General features: G+C 38.5%; 1 protein-coding gene across 1 annotated transcript in view; it reads right to left on the bottom strand.

Annotated features, from left to right (window-relative positions):
- Positions 1–1971: 1971 nt before the first annotated feature.
- Positions 1972–10853, bottom strand: part of VPS33A (VPS33A core subunit of CORVET and HOPS complexes) — a 31115-nt gene continuing 22233 nt past the window's right edge. Inside the window, exons 10-13 of the mRNA XM_075177931.1 lie at positions 6654–6791; positions 5037–5174; positions 3644–3812; positions 1972–2819 (exon numbers count right to left, since the gene is read on the bottom strand). Coding sequence (XP_075034032.1) covers positions 2626–2819; positions 3644–3812; positions 5037–5174; positions 6654–6791 — 639 coding nt within the window. The 3' untranslated portion in view covers positions 1972–2625. The remainder of the gene's footprint in view (positions 2820–3643; positions 3813–5036; positions 5175–6653; positions 6792–10853) is intronic.

Here is a 10853-nt window from a genome sequence, read left to right as displayed (position 1 = left end):
CTCCATAATTTTTTCAAGGCACCCCTCCAAAATAATTACAGAGCAGTCACATTTTATAAGTAGTCAAAAAAACGTAATTTAAAGTATTTAGGTCAGGACAGAATTACTTATTTAGTTGTATGCAAAAATAATACACATAAATCCAAGGGAAAAGAATATTTTTATATTTCTGTCAAAGAATAATTTACAGCTAACTCACTCTGTGCCCTCCTTCATCTCCACACGCTCTGTGCCCTCCTTCATCTCCACACGCTCTGCCCCCTCCTTCATCTCCACACGCTCTGCCCCCTCCTTCATCTCCACACGCTCTGCCCCCTCCTTCATTCTTTTGCCCCTCCATTGCCGTTTCCTTTCACCATTCCCCTCCGTTTCTTTACTTCCCATACTTGATCTTCTCTCTTCTATTTCTTCTGTCTTTTCTTCCGTTTTCTTACCAATTCGGCGGTGCCTGGGACCCAACATCCTCTACTGCCGCTTGTCACTGAATGTCGGGCATGACGACGTCACGCCTGACATTCAGTGAGAAGCGAGGAGATACTGAGTCCCAGGCGCTGCCGGATTGGTAAGTTCTTTTTTTTTTCTTCGCTTCCTGGCCACGGGACCCCGGTGACAGCGCCACGGTGCACACTTTGGGAACCATGGCACTATTCTCTTTCCCAGGTTGGCTTCTTTCAGATGTCATAGCACAAAGCTAAATGTTAGCTGTGAGGTCAATGCTCTGTTCTGGGGTCACAATGGTGTCTGGTGTTTATCAATATTTTATCCAGTTTGTAAACGGCTTCCATTCACATGTGTTTTTTGTATGCAAACAAAAAAAAATACCTGTAAGAGATGGAGAAAGCTAGCATAGTGAAATCTGACAGCAAGGCATGCTAACAGTGTAGACTCCTCACTCCTGGGGGTAAATTTATCAAGCTGCGGGTTTGAAAAAGTGGAGATGTTGCCTATAGCAACCATTCAGATTCTAGCTATCATTTGGTAGAATGTACTAAATAAATGATAACTAGAATCTGAATGGTTGCCATAGGCAACATCTCCACTTTTTTAAACCCGCAGCTTGATAAATGTACCCCCTGCAGCATCCTCTGTATCTCAGCTCTCTTATTGTGAGGTCTGGAGGAATCAGATAACATAAGATCTCCCAAACAGACACACAAAGGTTCCCTACTAACTGCATTATACACAAGGAATTATGAAGTAATAAAAAGGACACCAGAGGACTTATGCTGGGTACACACTACATTGTTTTCAGCCGATTTTCGGGCCAATCACCAGATAAACAACTGTTCGGCCCGATATTGCATTAGTGTGTATACCGCAACAATGAGCGATTATTGTTCCAAAGCATATCGTATCATTTGATTTTTAAACTGAACTAAAAAGCTCATTCAGCGATGAAGCGATGTCCCAATTCTGCAGTGTGTATGCACTCACTATCATGGTTATGACAGATTTTATGCACAAATCTGAGGGTAAATCTTGTAAAACGTGTACAAAGTGTATACATGAACTGACATGGTGACCGGGACTTTTTTTTATTTTGTTATCAGTCGTTGGAAAAATAGTTATGGATAACACATCGGGAAAAAACTTTTTTTTTTCCTGATACAGAGATGTTACCATAAACCTGTTTTAGGTTTAATTGCATTAGAAGAGACTCTGCTTGTTGAGGAACCGCGATGTACATACAAGAAGTCAATGTCTGGAATACAATTAGCAGAATGTGGCCTTATTTCCTTTACTCTGCTGTCTTCTCAAAACAGCTCCTCAAATCCACGTCGGGATCCATTAGCACACTGCTCATATTTCCTCCAAAAAAACTAATACCCAACACAACCACAGATAACTGTACATATTTTAAAACAATGAGATCCAGCGACGTTAATCCATAACTTGCAGTATGAGAAAAGAACAACTGATTACTTGGTATATATCATCAGGCACTCTCAAAAGTATAACTGGGTCTCTAAATCACAAGTATTTCACTTGTTTATTAACAGAGAAACAAATTGAATATACAGAAAGCTGTAGCCTTTCTTTCTGTAATCGATGTGTTCTAAAAGAACCAATGAAGATAAGAGGCAGAGGGTCCCAATACACTTGGCATGTTGCAGTATTTGAACAATTTCACAGTCCCCACTAATCATTGAACACATACTTCTTTATGTCCATCTAGCTTTACTGAAATACACAGGGGGCACAGAACTGTTTTTTATGGATTCCAAATCACTTTCATGTGCTCGCAAAACAATTTTGTGATGAAACAGGCACTTGACAATTTTCAAATTCCTTGGGGAGTAAGAGGCTTCCTGCCAACATAGATAAACATCAATTTCTGGGTTCTCTTTTTCTCAAAATAAACATACAGAAGTTGGAATGTCACCATCTACTTGCAATTAAAATGCCATTGTTAGAAGAATATAAATTCTAGGCCTTTTAGTCTTTTACAGGACCTTGTGAGCAGCATGTAGAGCAACAGATTACAGCAATCTACTGTGTTTACCCCTAGAATGCTCATAACAGCACAGGCAATAGTATGTATAAACTATTTCAGTTGTTGATGTCTTGAAAACCTCTTTTGAAAATGAATGTCTTGAATTTCCTGGTTTAAGAGGATTTCCAACTCTAGAACGGTGGTGCCTCAAGCTTTTCCATCAGAGATTTAATCCATGTTGTGCCGCTGATCAGTTTGGTAGTGGCAATAATGTATTCTGTTCCCCCGTCCTCCAATTGAGAAAGGAAACGGAGTGCAGCAATCTCTGCAAAGGTCACTCCACCAAGGAAAAAAACTAACATTACCTTGTTCTCTCCTTGCTGGCCTGGAATATAAAAAAAAAATAAAAAAATCATATTTGTTAAAGTACATATGACTTCATTGCAAATAAAACACATATATCACTAGGATATATCTCACACACACATACTTCCTGCAGGTGTGTATACCTGAAAAGGGATGACCGTTTACAACCCGGATGGCTATTAAGGTACTTTTTCCCCCAGAAGCACCAAAGGAGAGATGCAGTTTGTGGGTCCTGTCCTTGAGGACCAACGCACGTACATCTTGATCATAGGCAGCAAGAGTGACAAATACAATGCTCAGCCAAAGCTTCCCCACCTCAACTGTAAAAAGAAAACCTGTAGCATATAGGACACGATTTGTGCAGCCAGGCTGGGGAGACGTTTGGTCCAGTACACTCTTCTGATTGGCTAGCCTACATCATCTTATTTCTCTGGAAAAAAGACAGGACCAGTGACTACTGGAGTATGAGACTGCAGTCTCTTCCTTCTAGCAACACTATCACTATCATTGTTTTTATCCTTTTAAGTGTTTTAAATATTGTATACTGTACACATAAGTGATTTCCAAATAATGGAATTACAAAATTATGTGCAAGTAACACTGAGTAAATGTCCTCTACATCTAATGTTTGTTTTTCTCTATAGAGTATTGAAATCACATTTGTTTCAATGAATGCCTATTTGTCTTCCTAAAAAGCAATATACAATTATCTTGGGTGGAAAATGATGCTCAAATGGGTCTGGTCATTGAGATAAAAACACCTTTGCTAAGTAAGCAGTTATAATTTTAAACTATGATTAAATAGTGTCTCTTTGACCAATTGAGATATTAAGAATCACTTACGTTTCTTCATAAGACCAGCAGGTAGGGACTGTCGCTCTTCAAACTGCGGCCCGGGAAGCAGTTTGAGAACCTCCTCGATGCTCCTCCAACCTGGACGCACCAGCACCTGTGCTAGGCGGACACTGAGAGGAGCATAACCACTGTACACATAGGAGATGTCATTAGGATTCTAGATAGAAGAAAAAAGTTCTGATTTGTATTCTATTAAATCATTAAATACTGCAAGTTAATTAGTCATTCTAAAAGATGGTATTCTTGTTTTTTTGCGTAGCACACAACAAAAGGTTATACACAAACTTGTTCTAGGAAAATAGGACCTATAAAATCTAATTACTGATTTTAGAGACTTCACAAAACCAAAACATACCCCTTCCCAATAAAAACAACAACTTCTACTTTAATGACTTTAAAAAAATAATTACTCAAAGGGTCTACTACAGAGAATAAAACCGCTTGTCTTATGTCTAATTATTTGCTAAATAATCCATCTAGTAGATTGCATTTAGAACTTGTCTATCCTGTAGCCTCTTCCTTTATAGTGGGCCACGTGTATGCAGTTCTAGATCTACACATCCAGGCCCCACCAGCGCATCACACACCCAAAGTACTGGGCTTGAAAAAAGTATATTAATGGATTTTCACTACTTGGCTTAAACCACTGACAAACCAGAAGAAGCAGCGGTGCGCTCTAGGAGAGCCAGCAAAACAATCACACATAGAATTGGGAATATATAAAAAAAGATCTGTTTTGCAGAAGGATGGAGAAGAGAGGGATACCTGCATATCACTAATCCCTTTGGAGAGATGGATAGAGAGTGCATATAGGTGCTTTACAGAGGCAGAAGACAAAGCACGGAAGAGAAAAGTAGAACAAAACCTACTTTACCCATCCCTGCTCCAACATCTCTCTCTGTAAAGTGCCTGTGTGCACTGTCTCTCCCTCTTTAGTGATCAGTGGTCACTATGTGAGTAACAGTCTCTTCTTTATTCAGCTGTCTAAAACCAGAACAGAGAGAAGAAACCCTTTCCCCCTCCCCCCAAAAACTGTTTAGTGTTGGTCACTAACACTAAACAGAAAGTAGTAGGTCTTACTGCTGTTATACAAATGCTCAGGAATAAAGTTATAGACCTATAAAATATGGTATGGTTATCTTATTTCTCTTTATATTGTAATAACAGACATGGATGAGAGAAAATAGAACGTTTTCACATTCTCTAGTGAAATGGTGATCCTAGTAGCGGAATTATTTTGAAAAACCTGAAAGAAAAAAACCCCAAAGCCAACAGGCCTGGCTATAGAGTTTGAATGTGACGAATTTGAATCATAGATCCAAGTCAGTGAAGGTTCAGAGTAATTTGTTCTAGAAGTCCAGCATCTTTTCATCCAGCTCACCTGCTCATTGACATCATCCATCCAAAGGCGCAGGGTTTTCCTGATTGTCGGGTAATTATTCCTGCTAACTGTCTGGGATTTTAAAAGTCCAGCCTTTTCCAGATTATGCAGCGTCAATATGTGCTCATAGCCATAGGTCTACAAAGCAACAAATGTGTTATACTAGATCAGAGAGCATGTAGTTACAGTAACACATCACAACAAACTGCATAATCATATTTACACCTCATCAGGTTGCTGCCTTTTTAAACCTGCTTATCTTATAGAAACAACTTTAAGTATCTGCCATTTATGGAAGTATTGACAAAAGCTCAATAACCTTTAAATGAATACATGCCTTAAGCATTGTCATTACGTTTGTCAGTGTGCTGTATCTCTATATACCAACAAACTTAGTGACAATACTTAAGGCATGTAAAAGGTAATTTAAAAGTTATTGGGATTTTGTCAATACTCCTATAAATGGTAGAAACTTAAAGTGTATCTATCATCTTAGTAATATTCTATCATGTCTCAATGCTGTGTTGAGTAAGCTCTTTACCACTTGAAAACCTAGGGCCCGATTCATTAAGGATCTTAACTTGAGAAACTTCTCATTTCAGTCTCCTGGACAAAACCATGTTACAATGCAAAGGGTGCAAATTAGTATTCTGTTTTGCACATAAGTTAAATACTGCCTGTTTTTTCATGTAGCACACAAATACTTGATAGCTTATTTGTACACTGAAATTTAAAGTTGATACATGAAAAAACAGGCAGTATTCATGTGCAAAACAGAATACTAATTTGCACCCCTTGCATGGTAACATGGTTTTGTCCAGGAGACTGAAATGAGAAGTTTCTCAAGTTAAGATCCTTAGGTTTTTTAAGGCTTTATTTTTGGCAAAATTTGCTTCTTTACCTTTCACTGTCCCCTTCCTCTTTTGTTCGAGGCCAAAAATGTTCTTCTATCGTTAATAGTATTTAAACATGGTACATGTATAGTGAGATAGTTGATACTTTTATGAACAGGAGTCTGGTCTTCAGTTAAAGTGGTTGTATCACCTATTGTCACTGTTTCCACTGCTATATATGGAGTGTTGACAAAGCTCTCTACACATAGTAAATATCTGCAAGATAAAAACAGGTACTGTACTCTATTAACACTCACTTAATGTCAGGTTTTGCTGCACCATAATGCAACATGATAAAAATGACCAACATATTCATCTGTGCGCATCCCTGTCTATAACAGCCAGAAGGTGCAATGTTGGGCCGAGGAACCGCACAGTTTGGTTCCAGTCCTGTTATCGCTGCAATTACAGTTCAAAGTACACACCAAAAACACACCACTATATAAAAATAGCCTCTGTAGACTTAGACAAGAAAGATATTCCCACAAAAAGCAGTATAGCCACTTAGGTACAAATCAGCTCCTCATAAGAAAATAAATATTGGAGTTGCACAGCAATAATAAGAATTCTTATTTTCTAGTGAAATAGTGATACAAAGTTCAATTAAATAAATTTGCAGAGCTACTTAGCAAACATTATAGCCTTATAAAAATAAAAAAAACACACATTTTAATTGAAGTGCTGCACTGGACAACATTGCACACAACAAACAGATCTCAATCACCTGTAGAATCTCTTTCTTGTAGAAGTCCAGGACCTTTTGTTTGAGTCCGGTGTTGCAAACAGACTGGAGGCAGACCAGTCTTAAGATCTTAATCAGGGGATCTTTTTTAGCAATACAATCCTCTATGTATGGATTTACCTGTAACAAACAACAACAGCAAGTCCAAATTCAATAAACAAGGCTGTATTGCAGAGAAAACATCATTTGTATGTTTAAAAAAAAAAAAAAAAAGTCAGGTAGGGCAATAATGACATTTGCCATTAGCCTTTACCCTTTGGGATCACTTATGTGCCACTAACAATTGTAGGAGATACTGGGCCTGATTCATCAAGGAACGCAAAGTGAACGCAATTTGTGTTTTTTTTAAATTGGATGAAAACTGCATGCACATTCGCCCGTATTCAAGTACAAGAGGATCTCAAGAAACGCTTCAATTTAAATATGGGTATAAGTACAGTCATTGCCAAAAGTTTTGAGAATGACAAAATATTGGTTCTCACAAAGTTTGCTGCTTCAGTGTTTTCAGACCTTTTTGTCAGATGTTGCTATGGTGTACTGAACTAAAATTACAAGCATTTCATAAGTGGCAAAGGCTTTTATTGACAATTACATTAAGTTTATGCAAAGAGTCGATATTTGCAGTATTGACCCTTCTTTTTGAAGACCTCTGAAATTCGCCTTGGCATGCTGTCAATCAACTTCTGGTCCACATACTGACTGATGGCCGCCAATTCTTGCCTAATCAATGCTTGGAGTTTGTCAGAACTTGTGGGTTTTTGTTTGTCCACCCACCTCTTGAGGATTGGCCACAATTTCTCAATGGGATTAAGGTCTGAGGAGTTTCCTGGCCATGGACCCAAAAATTTGATGTTTTGATCCCCGAGCCACTTAGTTATCACTTTTGCCTTATGGAAAGGTGCTCCATCATGCTGGAAAAGGCATTGTTCATCACAAAACTGTTCATGAATGGTTAGGAGAAGTTGCTCTTGGAGGGTGATTTGGTACCATTCTTTATTCATGGCTGTGTTCTTAGGCAAAATTGCAACCCGCACATGAATGGTCTCAGGATGCTTTACTGTTGGCATGACACAGTACTTAAGGAAGCGCTCACCTTTTCTTCTCCAAACAAGCGTTTTTCCAGATGCCCCAAACAATCTGAAAGGGGATTCATCAGAGAAAATGACTTTACCCTAGTCCTCAGCAGTCCGATCCCTGTACTTTTTGCAGAATATCAGTCTATATCTCATGTTTTTCCTGGAGAGAAGTGGCTTCTTTGCTAGTCTTCTTGACACCAGGCCATCCTCTAAAAGTCTTCACCTCACTGTGTGTGCAGATGCATTCACACCTGCCTGCTGCCATTCCTGAGCAAGCTCTGCACTAGTGATGCCCCAATTCCGCAGCTGAATCAACTTTAAGAGACGGTCCTGGCGCTTGCTGGACATTCTTGGGCGACCTGAAGCCTCCTTCACAATGATTGAACCTCTCTCCTTGAAGTTCTTAATGATCCGATAAATGGTTGAATTAGGTGAAATCTTATTTGCAGCAATATCCTTGCCTGTGAAGCCCTTTTTGTGCAAAGCAATGATGAGTGCATGTGTTTCCTTGCAGATAACCATGCTTAACAGAGGAAGAACAATGATTTCAAGCACCACCCTTCTTTTAAAGCTTCTTTTAAAGAGTGTTCTCCAGCCTTGTCCTCGTCAACACTCATCTGTGTTAACGAGAGAATCACTGACCTGATGTCAGCTGGTCCTTTTGTTGCAGGGTTGAAATATAGTGAAAATGTTGTTTTGGGGATAAAGTTAATGGTCATGGCAAAGAGCGACTTTGAAATTAATTGCAATTGATCTGATCACTTTCCATGACATTCTTTGTGAAAAATAATATTTGTGTCATTCTCAAAACTTTTGGCCATGACTGTACACTCTGCATACGGCAAGTACCGTATAGCCAGTCACACAACACACTGCAGAATATGCACAATGCATATGTGCAATATAAAGTTTTATCAGAACGCATGAAGAAAAAAATAAATAAAGCACATTTGTAAATAGTGACCAAGCTTAATAATAATAAAAAAATATATATAGTTAATTTTACATGAAATACATATCAGGATGTTCTTAATTCCTTCTGTACATAAAATGCATTTTTGCAAAACGTTTGCAATTAAGACATGCATGGCATGCATACATGTTCGTCATCACTATGAACTAGCACTTACACCTGCCCTGTAGCTGGTGCAAGTGGTACGGCTACAAACTTGTACCTCAGAGAAGCCCAGAGCTTGAATCTGACGAATGTGCATGCGCTTGACCTTGGCACGCCCTCACTGTAGATTGCCAACGTGCATACATCCCTTCCCTCCTCCATTACGCTCCTCATATCGTAGGCAGTCGGAAAGTCATTTGCGTTTGAACTTTAATTGCATGCTCTTGCATTCACTGGTGTAAAGTCAGTTTCTGAGCATACACAGAGCAATTTCATACAAAATACGGTATACAGCGGGACTTACGCCCGAAGATGAATCAGACCCACTGTGTTTCTACAGTCTCCAAATGGTTGAACTATTTTATTATTTCATAATCCATTAACGCAGCAAGACTAGTGGTCACTGACAATGGTGGTAGTGTCAGGGTTTAGGTTCAGTATATCATTGGAGCAAATGATAAAATACATTTTTATTGCTCTGAGGCTGTGAGTCACTCCCATATTGGTGAAGGAGGAAATTCTTTTCCCGGTGAAAAGGAAGCGTATTTCCTCAGAGAATAAGGCTTACCTACAAGACAGATTAGCAGCTATGTATTTTTCTGGCTGGAAACACATAGCTTTTAGCTGCTCCATGTGCACCTGTTTCACTATAACATCTGCCCTCTAGGAAGTTACAATCTTTATGTGTGGCACATTCAGCTCATTTACACCTACTACAAAGTACATGGAAACTGGAGGAGAAATACAGTAATCACTACTTGTAGTCTAAATGCAGCTAACTAAACAGGTGAAAGAGGGTGTGATGTGTCTATAGTTTATAGCCTTTAAAAAGAAAATAAATCCTAACCTTTTCGGTCTTTTAAATATTAGGAGTGCTGGGAAACAAGGGCCAAAATACATACAATCAGAAGGCAGGATAGAACCATATGGATTAAGCCTGGTCACTATTTACAAATGTGCCTCTTTTTTAGTATGGCTGCTGTTCATTCTAAGTTTAACATTCATAAACCAATTATATGTTCATTTAAGACAGTTGACGACCCACAGATTTTGAAACAGGCCCTGAATAAAAATAAATAAAACCAAGTGGTCATGAAGTAGTAACATTAGCCAGACACTATTGGATAAATGGCCTTTATTAAAGAGTTATTTTTATCCCAAGTTAACTGCAGAAGACGTTTAAGGGGTTCTTCATTTAGCTCCGGGTTACCGAGTTACAATAATTAAAATCATGAATTATTCTGAAGCTTATGTTAAAATTGATTGTATGGTCGACAATTTGTTTATTTTATAAATACAAAACACTTACCCTATTTTAACTAATGTTCTGATATTCTACCTCTAACTGCTGCCTGGTCGAGTTTCAGTATAAAATGGTTGATCCATTGGACCAGTCCAATGTCAGGCAGCATTATTCCTGCAACATCATTGCCCTAAAAAGTCAGCCTTTATTAGATTTCATGTAATTTAAAGATGTTTGGCTATCCTAACACATACACACACTACACCAATTATTTTATGGTCAATAAGGCCTGTAACAATAGCAAAACATTGCAGTTTCTTCACTAAGAAGGGAATGAACTGTGTTAAATTAAGAGGGCTTATACTTTACTATGATGCAATGCATGTACAGTATTATAGTGAGGGAACGGCTTTCTTTTAAACTACCATTGTAATCCAGGGCTTATGATGGCTTGCGCTGCATTAACTTTTCCTACTGAAATATGCAGTGTACATAGGGGAATGTAGAGGTAAGCAGAGCAAACTGGCACCAGATAGCACAATTTTCTTTTAGACAAGCAGTGCGATCTGTAGCAACCAATGAAAGTCAACTGATAAATACATGCACCTTAATATATATGTATCGACACAAATAAAAGTGTAAACAATGCCCAACTGGTAATATAGTTTTAAGCATATTAAATGTGTAATATTTATTTACATTGGTTCTATAGTTTCACAGTTTGTGGACTGGAAGCTGTCATGATC

Source organism: Mixophyes fleayi, chromosome 1, assembly GCF_038048845.1.
Source record: "Mixophyes fleayi isolate aMixFle1 chromosome 1, aMixFle1.hap1, whole genome shotgun sequence".
Classification (NCBI taxonomy): Eukaryota; Metazoa; Chordata; class Amphibia; order Anura; family Limnodynastidae; genus Mixophyes; species Mixophyes fleayi.
This window is presented reverse-complemented; position numbering and strand designations above follow the sequence as displayed.